The sequence below is a fragment of the Hyperolius riggenbachi genome, chromosome 8 (genome assembly GCF_040937935.1).
Source record: "Hyperolius riggenbachi isolate aHypRig1 chromosome 8, aHypRig1.pri, whole genome shotgun sequence".
In the NCBI taxonomy this organism is placed as follows: Eukaryota; Metazoa; Chordata; class Amphibia; order Anura; family Hyperoliidae; genus Hyperolius; species Hyperolius riggenbachi.
The window spans coordinates 32,606,615-32,627,521 of record NC_090653.1 but is presented as its reverse complement, the minus strand read 5'-3'; the positions used below and the strand labels follow the sequence as shown (position 1 = coordinate 32,627,521).

Sequence of the window (20,907 nt, the reverse complement as noted above, 5' to 3'; positions counted from 1 at the left end):
GGCGGCGGGGAGGCATACGGAGAATTACTCACCACTTCTGCGTTCCAAGCGCTGGCAACGTCATGTCGTCACACATCTCCGCCTTCAATACCGCCCACTGTGCTTCCGCTAATCAGGAAGAACAGTGGGCGGCATTGAAGGCGGAGATGTGTGACGACTTGACATTGCCGGCGCTTGGAACGCGGAAGTGGTGAGTAATTCTCCGTATGCCTCCCCGCCGCTGAGCCGCACTTGCCACCGCTAAACGGAGGGGGAGAGAGGCAGAAGGAGGAGTCCCAGGTGAGGGAGGGGGGGGGATATTTCCCCCCTCCCCACCGCTGCCTCCACTGCCCCTCCTTCTAGCGCTACTTCCCCCCTCCTGCACCCTTAAGTAGGTACAGGTCTGGCGAGAGGCCAGACCTGTACGGCACACCGGGCAACATGCCGCGGCACACTAGTGTGCCGCGGCACACTGGTTGGGAAACACTGCACTATTCCATGCTAACCTAGTTAGCTAGGGTTTAAAAGGTGAAATACAGGCGCTGTTCCAATTCACCAATAGCCTCTATAGGATATTTCACCCGCTGCTCAGGACAACCGTATCCACAATAGGTATCAGAAATGCCAAGTAAATATCCACAGCGCTGGGTGATCAAATAAATATCTGCAGCACCACAGTGTACAGACAAGTTCTCAAACAGTGACCATCACCAGGGATAAAATCATCAACAGGTCACTAGGGTAACTAGGGTGCTACGTCATTAGCACCCACCAAGGTGAATCAGATCGGGCGCAAAGCCCGGTGCGCGCAAAATAGTGCACCCTATGCACCTATAAGGTCGCATTGGATGCGCCTTAAACGTCGCATGGGTGTGACGTTTAGCGCGCATCCAATGCAACCTTATAGGCGCATAGGGTGCACCGTTTTCATTTTGCGCGTGTTACTTTGCGTGCGGGCGCTAATTAGTGCGCGCAAAGTTGGTTTACACGTGATAAGGGGCTTTTCACAACCGTGCTAACAGTTAGCACTGCTTTGTGAATCAAGCCCATTGCAATTCTACTGTCAGATCAACTATTTCCAGCATGTCCGATCTGATTTCTGATTGCTTTTCCACTCTGGAAATAGTCTGACAGTAGTTCTGTCTGAAAATTGCATCGTGTGTACCTAGCATTAAACCTACTACCACAAAAAAAAATTGTAGCAGAACAACATTCAAACAGTTAAACACAGCACTTTGTTCTTCAAAGGAAAGCTCCTTCAGCTTGTTATCCACATCCGAAGCGGAAATAACATTATCTTTTGTTTACATTCTGATGTTGTTACATTCTTAGCTGTGCAGAAAAAGAGCTCTGTCTGCTTCTAGCATGCACACAGTTGCGAAGAGCTCACTAGAAGATTTCAATATATAACTATAGAAGCAATGATTAAAATGCAATAGCAGCTTTCCGAGCAGATAAACTGTACTTTGGGAATTTGTAGTCAGACAATATTAGGTGTGCACAAAAGCAAATATGGTATCTGCATTGGTAATAAAAAGTAGGAAAACACATTTTTATTGAATGTTATGTCAGAGTTTTATCCCACTTTAAGGGGGAAAAAAAACACACTCCAAAGAGGACTTGTGTGGTTTACATGTGTTGAATGTTTTGCCTTATGGAAGAATTGCTGCCTTCCTGAGATACGGTATTCAGATCATTTTATGGAAGAATATAGCACAGTAGCCTTCTGCTGGAAGGGAGATTATAGGAAGATGCTCTTCCTGGTTCCAATGGACTTTGCAAGCAAAGTAAAGGTACTGACTGTAGTTTTTAATACCATGAAGAATATGCAGTATCAGTTATGCGAGAGTAATAGAGAGGAAATTACAGTTTTCTCCGTAACAAAAATTGCATCCTGTTTTTTATCATCCTACAAGTTCCAAAAGCTATTCTAATGTGTTCTGGCTAGGTCCGGAAACGTATCCGTGGCTGCGTTTTTCAAACCTGATGAAAAACGGAGTCCCGGATACTAATGTTTAAAATAGAAGCCAGTCTCACCCAAGTAAAAAACGGATCCGTCTGCGTTTGCGGGGATCCGTTTTCAAAACCTGAACGGAAGGTCCGGACCTGCTGCATTTTCACGCAATGGATCAGGACCACGGATACACGCAGGGGGTAGTGAAAGCAATGAGAAAACGCATCTCCAGCTCCACAGGCAAAAAACTGATGTGAAAACGGATAGCCTGAGCTTTATGATTGGCCCAAAAAATCCTCCCACTCCTTCCTAATGATAGAGACGTTTTCTGTCAGGGAAAAACCTGAACGGAAACTGATGCAAAACTGATGCACTTTCATCAGTTTGCAGTACGGTGGGTACTTCCCCTGATCCGGACTGCAGTGTCCGTCCTGCAACCGGGTCTAGTGTGGACCCAGCCTAAATCAATGTATCTTTCCCCTGTCAGACTTGTCGGCCAGTGTCTGGAAGGCTGCCAAGTTCTTCAGTGTTGTGGTTCTGCTATGAACTCCCCCTTTCAGGCCCCTCTCTGCACACTGCCTGTGTGATATTTAGATTAGTGCAGCTTCTCTCTGCTCTCATATCTTTTACAAGCTGGATAAAGTGTCCTCTGAGCTGGCTGGGCTTTCACATACTGAGGAAATTCAGACAAGGGCAAAGCTGTTTGCAGGAAGAAAAGAGCAGCCTGAAACTTCAGTGCATGAGAGCAGAAGGGGGAAAGAAACACACAAATGATCTCTTGAGATTCAAAAGGAAGGGTGTATACAGCCTGCTTGTGTATGGATGCATTTTCTATGTGTGGACATACTGTACATCAACCTACTTCCTGTTTTGGTGGCCATTTTGTTTGTTTATAAACAAACTTTTTAAAACTGTTTTTAACCACTTTCAATGCGGCGGGGAGCGGCGAAATTGTGACAGAGGGTAATAGGAGATGTCCCCTAACACACTGGTATGTTTACTTTTGTGCGATTTTAACAATACAGATTCTCTTTAATGCGCTTAGCTGTCAGCCAATCAGGGAGCTTCTTCTGGGACAGAAACCAGCTCTGTGACTCAATGTAACACAGATCTAGAAGATCACTTGTAGGAGGAGTGGGACACCTTCAGAACGAGAGCAATTTTCACATACCAGCACTGCTCCCATGCATTCGCCAATAACTTTACTACTAATCACACCTAAATCATCTATATATTGTTTTTTCAGGAAAAATTAGGCTTTTAGTGAGTGATATTTTTGTTTTGTAATTACCTTATTTTCTATGAATTTTAAAGGGAAACCAAGGGAAAAATTAGAAAAAAACACTATTTCTTCATAGCTTTACAATAAACAGTGCTAACTATAAGTTAAACCCACAAATTTTATTTATTTATCCATCCTGGTTATTACAGGATTTAGATTATGTTCCTAGCACAATGTATGTTGACAATATTTCATTTTGAAATTAATTTTTGCATTCTCATTGTACATAGTGGATGATCACAAGACCTTATTTGCAAAATTAACAGTAATGCACACATATTTAAAAAGCCTTTCCTAAGATAACAATATATTTTCTTTTATATTCTGTCACTTTGTTTTCATTTTACAAGTCTTGGTTTTGGTATAGACTATATGAAAATGTTATTGCTTTTGATTCAGTTTTGTTACTAAAAGAATACACAAGACATAGCCCTTAACCACTTGCCGACCGCCTACTTCATATTGGCGGCGGCAAAGTGGCAGCCCCAGGACCACGTAACGCAGATTGGCGTCAGGTCCTGGGGCACTCTCTGGCCGGGGATCGCGCGCTGGGATGCGCGCGCATCCACCGGCAATAGGCTCCGCCCACCCGCGACGTCAACCCGCCGGCCAATCGGAAGCGCCGGCGGGTTGTTAACCCCGCGATCGCCGCTACAAAGTGTATAATACACTTTGTAATGTATACAAAGTGTATTATACAGGCTGCCTCCTGCCCTGGTGGTCCCAGTGTCCGAGGGACCACCAGGGCAGGCTGCAGCCACCCTAGTCTGCACCCAAACACACTGATCTGCCCCCCCCTGCCCCCTGATCGCCCACAGTACCCCTCAGACCCCCCCCTGCCCACCCCCCAGACCACCATTTGCACACAATCACCCCCTAATCACCCATCAATCACTCCCTGTCACTATCTGTCAACGCTATTTTTTTTTTTAGTCCCTAAACTGCCCCCTGCTCCCTCCTGATCACCCCCCCACCCCTCAGATTCTCCCCAGACCCCCCCAGACCCTCCCCCCCCCCCTGCGTACTGTATGCATCTATCCCCCCTGATCAACTGTCAATCACCCGTCAATCACCCGTCAATCACCCGTCAATCACCCGTCAATCACCCCCTGTCACTGCCACCCATCAATCAGCCCCTAACCTGCCCCTTGCGGGCAATCTGATCACCCACCCACACCAATAGATCGCCCGCAGATCCGACATCAGATCACCTCCCAAATCCATCGTTTACATCTATTCTCTCCTCTAAACACCCACTAATTACCCATCAATCACCCCCTATCACCACCTGTCACTGTTACCCATCAGATTAGACCCTTGCGGGCACCCAATCGCCCGCCCACACACTCAGATTGCCCTCAACCCCCCCCCCCTTATCGATTCGCCAGTGCATTATTTACATCCGTTCTTCCCTGTAATAACCCACTGATCACCTGTCAATCACCCCCTGTCACTGCCACCCATCAATCACCCCCTGTCACTGCCACCCATCAATCAGCCCCTAACCTGCCCCTTGCGGGCAATCTGATCACCCACCCACACCAATAGATCGCCCGCAGATCCGACATCAGATCACCTCCCAAATCCATCGTTTACATCTATTCTCTCCTCTAAACACCCACTAATTACCCATCAATCACCCATCAATCACCCCCTATCACCACCTGTCACTGTTACCCATCAGATTAGACCCTTGCGGGCACCCAATCGCCCGCCCACACACTCAGATTGCCCTCAACCCCCCCCCCCCTTATCGATTCGCCAGTGCATTATTTACATCCGTTCTTCCCTGTAATAACCCACTGATCACCTGTCAATCACCCCCTGTCACTGCCACCCATCAATCACCCCCTGTCACTGCCACCCATCAATCAGCCCCTAACCTGCCCCTTGCGGGCAATCTGATCACCCACCCACACCAATAGATCGCCCGCAGATCCGACATCAGATCACCTCCCAAATCCATCGTTTACATCTATTCTCTCCTCTAAACACCCACTAATTACCCATCAATCACCCCCTATCACCACCTGTCACTGTTACCCATCAGATTAGACCCTAATCTGCCCCTTGCGGGCACCCAATCACCCGCCCACACGCTCAGATTGCCCTCAGACCCCCCCCTTATCAATTCGCCAGTGCAATATTTACATCTGTTATTCCCTGTAATAACCCACTGATCACCTGTCAATCACCCATCAATCACCCCCTGTCACTGCCACCCATCAATCACCCCCTGTCACTGCCACCCATCAATCAGCCCCTAACCTGCCCCTTGCGGGCAATCTGATCACCCACACCAATAGATCGCCCGCAGATCCGACATCAGATCACCTCCCAAGTGCAGTGTTTACATCTCTTCTCTCCTCTAAACACCCACTAATTACCCATCAATCACCCCCTATCACCACCTGTCACTGTTACCCATCAGATTAGACCCTAATCTGCCCCTTGCGGGCACCCAATCACCCGCCCACACCTCAGAACACCCTCAGACCCCAGCCCTGATCACCTCGCTAGTGCATTGCTTGCATCTATTTCCCCCCTCTAATCACACCTTGAGACACCCATAAATCACCTCCTGTCACCCCCTAGCACACCTACCCATCAGATCAGGCCCTAATTTGCCCCGTGTGGGCTCCTGATCACTCGGCCAAACCCTCAGATCCCCCTCAGACCCCCTTCCGATCACCTCCCCAGTGCATTGATTGCATCTATTTTCCCCTCTAACCGCCCCCTGAGACACCCATCAATCACCTCCTGTCACCCCCCTAGCACTCCTATCCATCAGATCAGGCCCAATACATCCTGTCATCTAAGAGGCCACCCTGCTTATGACCGTTTCCACAAAATTTGCCCTCTCATAGACCACCTGTCATCAAAATTTGCAGATGCTTATACCCCTGAACAGTCATTTTGAGAAATTTGGTTTCCAGACTACTCACAGTTTTGGGCCCGTAAAATGCCAGGGCAGTATAGGAACCCCACAAGTGACCCCATTTTAGAAAGAAGACACCCCAAGGTATTCTGTTAGGTGTATGATGAGTTCATAGAAGATTTTATTTTTTGTCAAAAGTTAGCGGAAATTGGATTTTTATTGTTTTTTTTCACAAAGTGTCATTTTTCACTAACTTGTGACAAAAAATAAAATCTTCTATGAACTCACCATACCCCTAACGGAATACCTTGGGGTGTCGTCTTTCTAAAATGGGGTCACTTGTGGGGTTCCTATACTGCCCTGGCATTTTAGGGGCCCTAAACCGTGGGGAGTAGTCTAGAAAACAAATGCCTCAAAATGACCTGTGAATAGGACGTTGGGCCCCTTAGCGCACCTAGGCTGCAAAAAAGTGTCACACATGTAGTATCGCCATACTCAGGAGAAGTAGTATAATGTGTTTTGTGGTGTATTTTTACACATACCCATGCTGGGTGGGAGAAATCTCTCTGTAAATGGACAATTGTGTGTAAAAAAAAATCAAAAATGTGTCATTTACAGAGATATTTCTCCCACCCAGCATGGTTATATGTAAAAATACACCACAAAACACATTATACTACTTCTTCTGAGTACAGCGATACCACATGTGTGACACTTTTTTGCAGCCTAACTGTGCTAAGGGGCCCAAAGTCCAATGAGTACCTTTAGGATTTCACAGGTCATTTTGAGACATTTGGGTTCAAGACGACTACTCACGGTTTAGGGCCCCTAAAATGCCAGGGCAGTATTGGAACCCCACAAATGACCCCATTCTAGAAAGAAGACACCCCAAGGTATTCCGTTAGGAGTATGGTGAGTTCATAGAAGATTTTATTTTTTGTCACAAGTTAGCGGAAATTGATATGTATTGTTTTTTTTTTCACAAAGTGTCATTTTCCGCTAACTTGTGACAAAAAAAAAAATCTTCTATGAACTCACCATACTCCTAACGGAATACCTTGGGGTGTCTTCTTTCTAAAATGGGGTCACTTGTGGGGTTCCTATACTGCCCTGGCATTTTAGGGGCCCTAAACCGTGAGGAGTAGTCTAGAATCCAAATGCCTCAAAATGACCTGTGAATAGGACGTTAGGCCCCTTAGCGCACCTAGGTTGCAAAAAAGTGTCACACATGTGGTATCGCCGTACTCAGAAGAAGTAGTATAATGTGTTTTGAGGTGTATTTTTATACATACCCATGCTGGGTGGGAGAAATCTCTCTGTAAATGGACAATTGTGTGTAAAAAAAATCAAATAATTGTCATTTACAGAGATATTTCTCCCACCTAGCATCTGTATGTGTAAAAATACACCCCAAAACACATTATACTACTTCTCCTGAGTACGGCGGTACCACATGTGTGGCACTTTCTTGCACCCTAAGTGCGCTAAGGGGCCCAAAGTCCAATGAGTACCTTTAGGATTTCACAGGTCATTTTGCGACATTTGGTTTCAAGACTACTCCTCACGGTTTAGGGCCCCTAAAATGCCAGGGCAGTATAGGAACCCCACAAATGACCCCATTTTAGAAAGAAGACACCCCAAGGTATTCCGTTAGGAGTATGGTGAGTTCATAGAAGATTTTATTTTTGTCACAAGTTAGCAGAAAATGACACTTTGTGAAAAAAAAACAATTAAAATCAATTTCCGCTAACTTGTGACAAAAAAAAAAAATCTTCTATGAACTCACCATCCTCCTAATGGAATACCTTGGGGTGTCTTCCTTCTAAAATGGGGTAATTTGTGGGATTCCTATACTGTCCTGGCATTTTAGGGGCCCTAAACCGTGAGGAGCAGTCTTGAAACGAAATTTCTCAAAATGACCTGTGAAATCCTAAAGGTACTCATTGGACTTTGGGCCCCTTAGCGCAGTTAGGGTGCAAAAAAGTGCCACACATGTGGTATCGCCGTACTCAGGAGAAGTAGTATAATGTGTTTTGGGGTGTATTTTTCCACATACCCATGCTGAGTGGGAGAAATATCTCTATAAATTGACAATTGTGTGTTAAAAAAAGAAAACAATTGTCATTTACGGAGATATTTCTCCCACCCAGCATGGGTATGTGTAAAAATACACCCCAAAACACATTATACTACTTCTCCTGAGTACGGCAATACCACATGTGTGGCACTTTTTTGCAGCCTAACTGCGCTAAGGGGCCCAAAGTCCAATGAGCATCTTTAGGCTTTACAGGGGAGCTTACAATTAGGTACCCCCCAAAATGCCAGGACAGTGAACACACCCCACAAATGACCCCATTTTGGAAAGTAGACACTTCAAGGTATTCAGAGAGGAACATAGTGAGTCCGTGGCAGATTTCATTTTTTTTTGTCGCAAGTTAGAAGAAATGGAAACTTTTTTTTTTTTTGTTACAAAGTGTCATTTTCCGCTAACTTGTGACAAAAAATAAAATCTTCTATGAACTCACCATGCCTCTCACTGAATACTTTGGGATGTCTTCTTTCCAAAATGGGGTCATTTGGGGGGTATTTGTACTATCCTGGAATTTTAGCCCCTCATGAAACCTGACAGGTGCGCAGAAAAGTCAGAGATGCTTGAAAATGGGAAAATTCACTTTTTGCACCATAGTTTGTAAACGCTATAACTTTTACCCAATCCAATAAATATACACTGAATGGGGTTTTTTTTATCAAAGACATGTAGCAGAATAACTTTCGCGCTCAAATGTATAGGAAATTTTACTTTATTTGAAAACTGTCAGCACAGAAAGTTAAAAAATTCATTTTTTTGACAAAATTCATGTCTTTTTTGATGAATATAATAAAAACTAAAACTCGCAGCAGCAATCAAATAGCACCGAAAGAAAGCTTTATTAGTGACAAGAAAAGGAGGTAGAATTCATTTAGGTGGTAGGTTGTATGACTGAGCAATAAACCGTGAAAGCTGCAGTGGTCCGAATGGAAAAAAAGGCTCTGGTCCTTAAGGGGTTTTATGACTGCAGTCCTTAAGTGGTTAACCCCTAAAACACCTTAAAATCTATTCTTCTACTTATCACAGCTAAAATGTTACCACGTCTTGTGTAGTTTTACTAATACTTTCTCAAGTTTGATCATAATTTTGAAAATTCATTTTTATGTTCGATTGAGTTTGTCCCTACCTATTTCTTATGTGACATGCGTCCAAGCTTTAAAACACACCAAAACATTCTACAGCTCATTCCGGTTAAAATGATACCTCATTAACTGGTGGTGCACCCTCCACAATTACACTGGACGTGTATACTCATCTAGTTAGGCTGAAGTGGTTAAAGATTATAAATTATTTTTGGCTTGTTCCAAATGTGAAGGCAATCAAACCCAAAAACTACAAAACAGACAATGATCACGTTTATCTCACCCCAGATATGAGATTTCTTCCCCCCATCTTTCCTCCTTTCAGCGGTCGTTCCTTCAGTATGCTCTGCTTCTTCTCCGGGGGCTCCGCCTGCTGCTTTGCAGGGGCCGGCTTCTCCTCACGTTCCTCCTCATAGTACCTCTTCGCTTTCTGCAGGGAGAAGACATGCTGGAATCTGTAGTGCTACAACAGCTGAGGAGTCATTATCACCTAATAAACAGTTACCTGTGCATCTGGGTACTACTAACACAGCCTGGCTGGCAGGCTTCCTCGGGGGCGTGTGAAGAAGAACCTGACTGGCCAGAATGGAGTGGGTGGAGCTACAATACAGGAAGTGTATGGCCAGAAGGAAGTAGTTCCATACACAGTAGTAGTAACATGTAAGCAGGTACCAAAATAAAGGATGTATATATATATATATATATATATATATATATATATATATATATATATATATATATATATAGATAGTTAGATAGAGAGAGAGAGAGAGAGAGAGAGAGAGAGAGAGAGAGAGAGAGAGAGAGAGAGAGAGAGAGAGACACACACACACATAGTATAGTCTCGTTGCAATAATCTCTGGTATAGTAAACATTCGGGCATAGTAAACCACCTCTCCAGGTCCAGGCCAATCTCCATTATAAGTCTATGGGAGCAAAGAAAACCTCTGTTATAGTAAACATGTTTTTGGCCCCTACATGATGCTGACTCTGGATATAGTAAACAGTGGGCGGAGCATGTGTCATATGTCAGTGTGAAACCTGTGGTCTGCTGCTCTCTTCAGGCTGGTTGCAGGTGAGTTAATGCCTGATAACATTTGTAAGACAAGAAGAATGGCACCGATGCTGGATATACAGTACTGTATAAATAAGCAGCCTGGGGAAAATGAGGCATAATGTGAACATAAACAAAAGAGGATGCAGAGTTACCACTTCCACTTTGCAATCACCGATAAAAGTATTGTCACAGTCCTCCCACGGGATTGTACACACTCCCAAGTGGTAGCGTATTGAGCGCAGTACAGCTACTTTCACTTGTAGTGCAGATCAGAGCGGGCCTACTGGCCACAAAACTAAGGAGAGTGGAGAAGAGTGTACTAGGTCCCGCCCATTGAGGTATCGGAGCCACTCACAGGAAGCGAGTGGCTGCCTCTATTCAGTGACGGCTGCAATTTTTAAGAAGCTCTGGATACTGTACCAGCAATTTGTCCAGCTATGCGGCCCTAAGGTGTACTTAACCACTTCACCACTGAGGGGTTTTACCCCCTGAGCACCAGAGCAATTTTCACCTTTCAGCGCTCCTTCCATTCATTCGTCTATAACTTTATTATTACTTATCGCAATGAAATGAACTATATCTTGTTTTTTTCGCCACCAATTAGGCTTTCTTTAGGTGGGACATTATGCCAAGAATTATTTTTTTCTAAATGTGTTTTAATGGGAAAATAGGAAAAATGTGGGGAAAAAAATAATTATTTTTCAGTTTTCGGCCATTATAGTTTTTAAATAATGCATGCTACTGTAATTAAAACCCATGAAACGTATTTGCCCTTTTGTCCCGGTTATAAAACCATTTAAATTATGTCCCTATCACAATGTTTGGCGCCAATATTTTATTTGGAAATAAAGGTGCATTTTTTTCAGTTTTGCGTCCATCCCTAATTACAAGCCCATAGTTTATAAAGTAACAGTGTTATACCCTCTTGACATAAATATTTAAAAAGTTCAGTCCCTAAGGTAACTATTTATGTATTTTTTTTAATTGTAAATTTTTTAATTTTTTTTTTAATTACAAAAAAAAAAAATGGGGAGTGTGGGAGGTAATGAGTTAATTTTATGTGTAAAAGTCATTTATTTGTATGTGAAAAATGTGTAGGGTGTAGTTTACTATTTGGCCACAAGATGGCCACAGTAACTTTTTGTTTTAATGCGACCTCCAAGCTTCCTTCCGGAAGCTTGGAGGAAGAATAAGGAGGCTGGACACGTGAGTTTTTTCTCACAATGATTGCGCTGCCCATAGGAGAGCAGCTGATCATTGCGGGGCTTAGATCAACGAACGGGAATGGATTTTCCCGTTCATTGATCTCTGGGCGAGCGGGCGGCGGCGTGTTTACGAGCGGGAGCGCGGGCAGCGTCGGGAACGCGGAAAGTACGTGTTTCTCCGTCCCTGGTTTTTAAAGGATGGAAAAAGGGGCGGAGAAATACGTACGCGCGGGGGTAAAGTGGTTAAAGAGAATCTGTATTGTTAAAATCGCTCAAAAGTAAACATACCAGTGCGTTAGGGGACATCTCCTATTACCCTCTGTCACAATTTCGCCGCTCCTCGCCGCATTAAAAGTGGTTAAAAACAGTTTTAAAAAGTTTGTTTGTAAACAAACAAAATGGCCACCAAAACAGGAAGTAGGTTGATGTACAGTATGTCCACACATAGAAAATACATCCATACATAAGCAGGCTGTATACAGCATTCCTTTTGAATCTCAAGAGATCATTTGTGTGTTTCTTTCCCCCATGCACTGAAGTTTCAGGCTGCTCTTTTCCTCTTGCAAACAGCTTTGCCCTTGTTTGTAATTCCTCAGTATGTGAAAGCCCAGCCAGCTCAGAGGACGATTTATCCAGCTGATTAGAGCAGCTTCTCTCTTCTCTCTTATCTAAATAACACACAGGCAGTGTGCATAGAGGGGCCTGGAAGGGGGAGTTCATAGCAGAACCACAACACTGAAGAACTTGGCAGCCTTCCAGACACAGCCTGACAAGTCTGACAAGAGAGAGATAAGTTGATGTATTACAGAGACTGTGATAGTAGAACGAGCTGCAGTAAGCCAGAACACATTAGAATAGCTTTTGGAACATGTAGGATGATAAAAAACAGGATGCAATTTTTGTTACGGAGTCTCTTTAACCTTGTAGTCCACCAAATGCGCAAGTGCTTATACTGTGCTCTACTGTTGCTCTATTGCAGCAGAGAATATACCAGGGCATGCTGGGTCATTTCTAGCTCCCTTGGAGTTTCCTATAACAAGATTATACTGTATATGCATAACAATCCACACTCCTGCACATAATGCAGAGTGGCAGTGGAGCATGATACAATACCTTCTAGCAGCGGCAGGACAGGTCCTCTTCACTGTGCAAGTACGGCCAATCACCATGTGGCTTCTGTCCCCGTCAAATGAGTCTATATTGTGATTGGCTGTCCGATGCTTGTACATTGAAGAGAAATGATATAAAACCTCCACTTTACATACAGGACTGTCCTTTACCCCCTTTAGCTAAATACTGTGACGCATCTGAGGACAGAACAGGGAAGGGGTGTGTGTGTGTGTCCAAGTCTTTCAACACAATTAAGAAAGCTCTGCATTGCATAGAGTACACTTAGAACACTTTTTCATTGGAAATTGCTATCACGATCACAAACAAGGTGTGATCTGATAGCAGTTTGCAACTATTTAAACAAAAGCAATTTTCTGTGCACTGGGATTTATAGTGCAATCTTTATTGACTGCAATTGCACTCACGATTTCATGATTTCTTCATACTGCATAGGGAAATCGCAAGATTGCATGGAGGGGGTGTTTATAATGCAGGGCACACTCTGAGGCTGCCAGGCAATGGGCACTTCTGTTACATTATTAGCATTATTTAGTATTTACATAGTGCCAAGATCTTCTGCAGCGCTATACAGAGTGTATTGTCTTGTCACTTAACTGTCCCTCAGAGGAGCTTGCAATCTAATCCTACCATAGACATATGTATGTATGTATGTATCGTGTGTATGTATGGTGTAGTGTATGTATTGTAGTCTAGCCCCAATTTAGGGGGAAGCCATTTAACTTATCTGTATGTTTTTGGGATGTGGGAGGAAACAGGAATGTCCAAAGGAAACCCACAGAGACATGGGGAGAACATAGAATTCCGTGCAGAGTGCCCTGGCTGGAACTGGAACCAGGCACCCAGTGCTACAAGGTTAGAGTGCTATCCACTATGCTGCTTGTGTTGCATGGGGAGAGGGTGTAATGTAGGATGGTGTGGCACTTCAGTTGGGGATGCCACATCAGAACAATTTATTTTAGTTGCTTCCCTATAAACACCCTGCTTACCTACCGGAAAAAAAAGTGAGCAGAATAAGACAGGTACTATTCAAAGGGTGAAGCAGCTAGCTATGTTCATAGACATAATGGCCACATAATAACAATGCACTACCTATGAAACGCCCACAGTGCAGCACAATTTTTTTGAAAGAATATTCAGAGCAATACAGTTTAACGGCATGTGGCATCCCAACACACTGCATACAGTGCACAATGTTAACAGTGAAACGTATTTTTGACTGGCTGTATGCAACGCAGTGCTTGGATAACTTTCAGCATGACTTTCCTGTTCCATTGCATGCCTGAATAGGAAACCCACTGGGAACCCAGCCTTAAATGAGTACTGTAGGGGGTAGAAGAAAAAGAGTTGAACTTACCCAGGGCTTCTAATGGTCCCCCGCAGACACTCACCGATGCTCCTATCCCCGCCTCCAGTTCACTTCTGGAATTTCCGACTTTAAAGTGGGAAAACCACTGCACCTGCGTGGCCACGCCCTCACTCCCGATGACGTCACCAGGAGTGTACTGCGCAGGCTGTACTGGGCCTGCACAATACACTCCTAGTGTCGTCAGCAGGAGCGAGGGCGTGGCCATGCAGGCACAGTGGTTTTCTGCTTTGATGTCGGAAATTCCAGAAGTGAACCGGAGGCGGGGATAGGAGCATCGGTGAGTGGCTGCGCGGGCACAGGACGTCTACGGGGGACCATTAGAAGCCCCGTGTAAGTTCAACTCTTTTTCCCCTTACCCCCCTACAGTACTCCTTTAAAAGAAAATGGATTTGTTAATTGTGCCATGTCCAAGCATATTTATGGGGAAGGGAATTACTTACATAATAAATATGCCCATAAATCATTCAGAGTCAATCAGCACTATTACAATATCATCAGTAAGCAGCAATAGATAAATTATGAGACCCGTGAGAACTGGCAAGTTCTAGCACAAGCCTAGTGTGACATGCTGGGACTAGTAGTCCCCCAGCAGCCACAGAGACAGCTGCAGGTAAAATACAGTAAACAAGCTACAAGTCCCAGCACGTGTTGGCTGTAGCCCCCTCGTCTGTCTGGGACTTGTAGTCCTCCAGCAGAGAGATGTGGCTGAACAGATAAGCTATGAGCAGCAAAACTTTCCCACACGTGTGTCTCACCCGCTTCTGAGGCTTCTCCTGCGCCATGCTGGATTGGTCTGCCTAACCGGAAGTGAACAATAAAGTTACAACAACCAGCTTGAAACGCACGGGCGGATGTGAAGGCTCGATACAAGAACATAAAGTAAGCTGAGGTACTTCCTGTCTGACCAGCGCTGCGCGGGCGGCCATCTTTACTATGGGCAAGATGGGAATTAAACTTTTCCTCATGGTGTTTTCAGTCCAGACTCCAGAGCTCCCACTTTTGGAACCCAGTACCTCTGTGCCTGTATCTTCCTCGTTTGTCTCTCTCTGAATGATGTAAAGCTCTAGCTAATTGTATGTATGTTTCTACTGAAAAATGTATTCTAATTTTCCATAAACTTTATTCTCTTTAAAATTGATATAATTCTTATTTTCAAATGTTAATATAGAAAAAGTAGTGATGATGACTCAAAATATGTAATTTTATAATTCAAACCACACTGGTCCTCTCGACCACACCAGTGTGGTTTGAATTATAAAATTACATATTTTGCTTATGAATTATGACCCCTATTCAGGTATGTGTGTGCGCACACGCACGCACACACACAAAATCTGACAGAACCAACAGGCTTGGACTAGTCCATTTCCTGATTCTCAGGGTTTTCTTCGTTTTCAAAGGCCTTTATTAGCAGTTTAAGTGCTAAAATAATAAGATTCCAGTCAGCCTCCCTACTCACATTATTTTGGCAGTGAGACTTAGGAACTGCCGTTCAGGAAATGCTTTTAAAAACAAAGAAACCTCCTGAGAATTTCCCATGAGGAGATGGACTGGCCCAAAACCTGTCAGTTCTGTCAGATTTTAACTGCTTGCTTTTTTTCACTGTAGTGGTCCTTTAATGTATACCTGACTAGGGGTGTGCCCTAAAGGTGTTCCCGCTTTTATCTCCAAATGTTGGCAGATCTGCTAGTCCAGTGAAACATCAGCATGTCTACATGGGAGACAGCTCTCAACGCTCCAGTACACAGTGTGACTCGTGATTACCAATTATTCAAAGAAAAAAAAATGTCAACCTCTTGCAGACCCGACAACTCTGGCCGCTTTAAGACCAGAGCATTTAGTGCCCTTGTAAAGGAATCATCAGGCAACATTAGCTTTACTTACCCGGGGCTTCCTCCAGCCCCTGGCAGTCTCTCACCGCTGTTCCCGGTCCCCTCCGTTGCAGATGCCGACCTCAGCAGGTCGGCACCCACTGCGTCTGCCCCTTGCGGTGGCGCTGACGTCATCAGTATTGTACTGCACAGGCCCTAGCTACAGAAGAACACTGTCTGCGCACGCGCAACTTGAACTACATCCGGTTCACAGGACTTGAGCCGGCCTGCTACAAAATAGACAACGTTTGTACTGTAGGGGACACTTTCAATTATGATTGGCCAATCACTGACCAATTTTACCACCTCCAAGTAGTATGAAGGTTTACCAATTGTCATATATAATAATTTCCAAGTGTCTATGTGTCCCATGTCCGTGTCAGTGCTTTTGGGCTACTGCGCATGTCCTGCACTGACAGCGGTTAGGACAGGATGCAGGACAGGCGAGGGGGCAGACCGGGCGTGTGCAGACACACACATGCTCGCTGTAATGCTGCGGTGGTGGCGGTGACAAACCTAGAGCCCATTTTTAAACAGGCTTAGGTCGCCTAGTTATTTATATAGCGCCAACTAATCACAAGATGGCGCTGCATAGGCAGCCATGGCCACAGGGCTCCGGCCTCTTCTTCTCTTTACTATCACTTTACTAAGATTTTTACTGCCTAATCCCCCCCCTAATCTAAAGCGGAGGATGCGGGGATGCCGTGGGAGACAATCGGAGACGTGCTGATCCAGGCACAGAGCTCCTGGGTCTGAGTTGCGAGCCTCCAGCTGATCATGAGATCAGCTGTTCAGGCCCTTGTGCTCTCCCATCAGCTGGCTGCTCCTCACGCTGCCGCTTTGTCTGGAAGGAACGGAGACCCACATTGGTGCAGCCACAACTCTGCTGCCGGGGCAGCAAGCCAGCCAGCCAGAAACATGCGGATGCTCTGCCGTGATCGAGGGACTCGTAGGCTGCCTGACCCACACTACGGCTCCGGAGCAACCAGACGCCGCCGGAGACATGCGGCTGCCCTGCCGCCCTCTGAGGACTTGGAGCTGCTTATCGAGAGGACGCTACACTGCCGCTGCCAGGCACCATCGCAGGGACATGCGGACCGCTCCACCGCCGTGGCCCAGAGGGGATTGGTGCACCTCTGATGGACTGTTTTTGAGATGAGGCGGTCAGTGGTGAAAAAGGAAGGCACTGGGGATCGTGCACATGCCTGACTTGCAAGGCGTGATTGCACCAGCAGCTGAGCGGCCGCCGCCACTCACGTGGAGGAACCATAGGCCCAAGCACTGCTCTACTTCACCCTGCCCCCGATCCACCACCGCAGCTGCCAGGAAGCCACTCGGGCACATGCAGGACTCCTTCACATCTGTCCAGGCCGCAGGGGATATCTCATTAATCCCTGGTGGCACATCACCGCTGCCCTACCCAGGTGAGCCTGATATCCTCGCTGTGCCCCCATCTCTGTCTCCTGGAAAGGATTAGCCATCCACTTACTGGGCTCCTAGTGGCCAGGCCACTCGGCTGCCAGTCCCTCCTCCACCAGTTCAGCCACCAGCTCCATCGGCCTCTGCGGCCACAGGCTCTTTTTTGCTCCCTGAAGCACCGGGTCCCCTCTGCCTGCAACCACCATCGGACTGATTGGGACTGTTTGTTGGCTGTATTCAGGCGTGATCTCGATCGGCAGCCCTAAGGGCCTCTCTGCCTCTCTCTTTCACCTCTTGCTTTGGTTCTCTCTTTCCTCATTCTCTCTTAGCTATCCCTTCTTGCTCTCTTTCTCTATCCACTCTTTTCCAGGACACACTGCGGGGCATCTGGAACTGCTGCAGAGCTGTGCGAGCGCCGTCGGTAGTCGGCAGGCTGCTCCCCTCACATAGCACTCCAGACTTCCCCACGCATCCTTCACTATAGTTATGTGCCGTATGTACACATAGGTATACGTTTACTTTGTACTATACTGTATATGATTGTATGTATTGTAGTTCGCATGTATGTGTTTGTACCATCACCGACCCTGTATGAGCCAAAAATAATTCCGGGTACAACCCCCCGTTGTACTTGGCAAAATAAAAGATTCTGATTCTGAACATCTTCCGCAATGCTTTAGAGTATGTACAGTCACTAACTGTCCCTCAAATTATTTCTTGAGTTTTTTTTCCTCCTTGTGCTTCCAGTTCCTTGTGCTTCTCAATAACCGGAAGCACAAGGGGGACGCAGAAAATTTTACATGCAGAAAGACTGAAGCCTCTAGTAAGAATGCTTCGGTTTTTCTGCTGGGGACACGGATCGGTGATCGGGAACCATGTTCCCGTACACTGATCCCAGGGCTACCGGGGGACAGCACGGGGGCATGGGAGCGTGCCGAAGTACGGCACCGCAGCAGAGCAACCGCCCGGACGTGAGCTTCGCGTCCGGGAGGCAGAAATTGTACAACTGATATTTTTTTTTTATTGACTCAAGCATAATCTACGCAACAAAGTAAATCGCTACACTTGGCGCTCAGGAGGGGTTAATGACTACACTGCATACAGTATTACAGCCATTAACCCCTCCTGTCCCTTAACCTCCCTGGTGGTGCACTTCTGTCTGCAATGTGTCAAAAGCGGTACTTTTTTAAAAAGAATTTTAAAACTCCAATTCTTAAAGGACTTACGAGGCGAAATTGCTAAAAAACAAGTAAATTACCTGCCTCATGAGAGCCAGGAGAGCCCGACCCGGGCCGTGGGGTCGGCAGCCGGCCCAGGGGGCTAATGAGCGGGGGGACCCGGCGGATCGGCACGGAGGGCGCGGACGGTGTCCTCCGTGCCATAAAAGATGAGGCAGGTAATTTACTTTTTTTTAGCAATTTCGCCTCGTAAGTCCTTTAAGTCATGACTCACCAAAATATATCAGAATAAAGGCCTGGTAGACATTCTGCATATAAATAAAAGACTGGAACACAAATTTGCTGAAATAATTGAATGTATCAATTAACTGAAATAGCAAAACTGTCCAAATAAGGCAGCAGATTATTTATACAGTACAGCATATACCTAGTACACCGTGTGTGGTAGATTTTAAAACAAGGAATGGCACACAGGGCGACATTACAATCCGGGCAGTAGAATCTGGTTTCTTTCCGGATTTTCTTGCCCTTGCTATCAGTCTTGCTGCAGCATACAACACACATCCTCGGTGTAGCTTTTTTTTTTTTTTTTGGAGTGGTAGGTATGTGCTCCGTAAAGTGAGGTGCTCAGGAATTACAAATTACGGATGCACGGCACCCAACCCTCACATCTGCTGTTGTCGTTTGGTACTTCATGCAGATGCAGTCGCACATTTTCCAAATAAAATCTGCATGTGTAACTGGCCTGTCACTGCATTTTTTGCATAATATGAAAGCATTCCAAATACTCTGTTCCAACAGATGACAAAGTATTTTCTTGTAATATTTCTTCTGCTGTTTGTGGATTGCAGGATAGAAGTCATTGCTTGGTCAGCTCTATCCACCCCACCCATTGTGTGGTTATAGTCCAGGATAACTTGAGGCTTGTCAAGGACTTTACCTCCTCATGTTCTAGTGGTAACAGATTATGCATCATGGACAGTGCTGAGCACACAAACGTCCTTGTCACGCCAGTGGAGTGACATTTTTCCCTTCTGCCAAGCCACGTCACTAGTTTTTACTTGGCGAAGGCTGTTGGCATTTCTCGCCGGTTAGGCCAAACAGTTCCGTAGGTATTAGTTTTGTTTCTGATCAAGATGTCAAAAAGTTCAGGCGAACTATAGAAGTTGTCTGTGGTCACACTTTTTTGTTCATCAAAGCAAAGTCAGCACAGATGAAGTCGCCAGTCCGTAGCTTTTGAAAGCAGGGTTAAATATTGTCCCTTTTCCGGTATACAGAGCGCTATTCCAAATGTATCAAAGTTGATGCCTCGCAAAGCATATAGGACTTGACTTGAAAGCTGGTCCTCTGATGCAGTATACTGCAACCTGGACAGTCTGCCCTTGTAGGCCATCAGGCTTTCAGCCACACTTATGTCCCGCTGGGGTACATAAGTGTTCCTAAAGTTTTCCCACCATCAGCTGATAAACCTCCCAAATTTTTTTCAGCTTTGGCACAGGGTGGGTGGACTCCAAGTTGGTGTTGTCTGCAAAGTGCAGATATTTCAATATCAGTCCAAAATCGTTTCTACATTACAGTGCCAAAGAAAGGGTTGCAATGATCTTGTTTGTAGACCAATACTACTTCTGCAGGGGCTTCCCCACTACCCCCCGCAGAATAATTAGTCCAAGGAACAGCCACAGGTCCTCCTTGGTGATCGGCTCCCACATCCTACTCCTTGAAAAGGGCCCTTGTGAAGCAGCCAGTTCTTGCGAGGCGTAGTGGTTCGTCTCCACCACAATTTTCTCAATGACAGAGTCATTGAAAAATAGCTGCAAGTACGTCATAGAGCTGTGATCACACACAACCTTCTGGCTGGGTTACCAAGTAAAAGGGAACTGTGGGGGTGGTGGCAAAGCCTGGGTAGCGTCTATTGGGCACCACACCTGTGCATCACTAACCTCAGTGTCGGTGGTGATGGCGTTACTGTCACTCTCCGAGTCAGACGACGACAGCCTACCAGGTGAGTCACTGTCAGTGGAGTCCGCCACCGACTGCAAATCACAATCGCTGTCCTCGAACAACATCAGCACTTCCGGTGTGAGACGGCTTGAGACCAACGCCATAGCAGGTGACAGGCAGAGAGAAATCAAATCCAGGCAGCGGCGGAAGGCAAATAGAGTAGTCATAATCCAGGCAGAGGTCAGTAGGCAAAGAGTAATCAAAATCCAGGCAAAAAAAAAATAAAAAAAAAAAATCGGTACAGGTAATCAGAAGCAGCAGATCACAAAAAGCAATGAGCTCACAAGCAGGGAAGCAAATGGCTACAATGCATTGGATACATTTGTATCCAATACATGCAGAATTAGGGCCAGAGCCTTTCACTTTTAAATTTCCCACACCTCCCCCATGACATCACGCCGCACCACCGACACCT

General features: G+C 45.6%; 1 protein-coding gene across 2 annotated transcripts in view; it reads right to left on the bottom strand.

Annotated features, from left to right (window-relative positions):
* Nucleotides 1-14,848, bottom strand: part of WDR46 (WD repeat domain 46) — a 49,054-nt gene extending 34,206 nt beyond the window's left edge. For both annotated transcript variants that reach the window (XM_068250181.1, XM_068250182.1), the window contains exons 1-2: nucleotides 14,779-14,848; nucleotides 9,548-9,694 (exon numbers count right to left, since the gene is read on the bottom strand). In XM_068250181.1, the coding sequence (XP_068106282.1) occupies nucleotides 9,548-9,694; nucleotides 14,779-14,805 (174 nt within the window). In that variant the 5' untranslated portion in view covers nucleotides 14,806-14,848. The remainder of the gene's footprint in view (nucleotides 1-9,547; nucleotides 9,695-14,778) is intronic.
* Nucleotides 14,849-20,907: the final 6,059 nt, after the last annotated feature.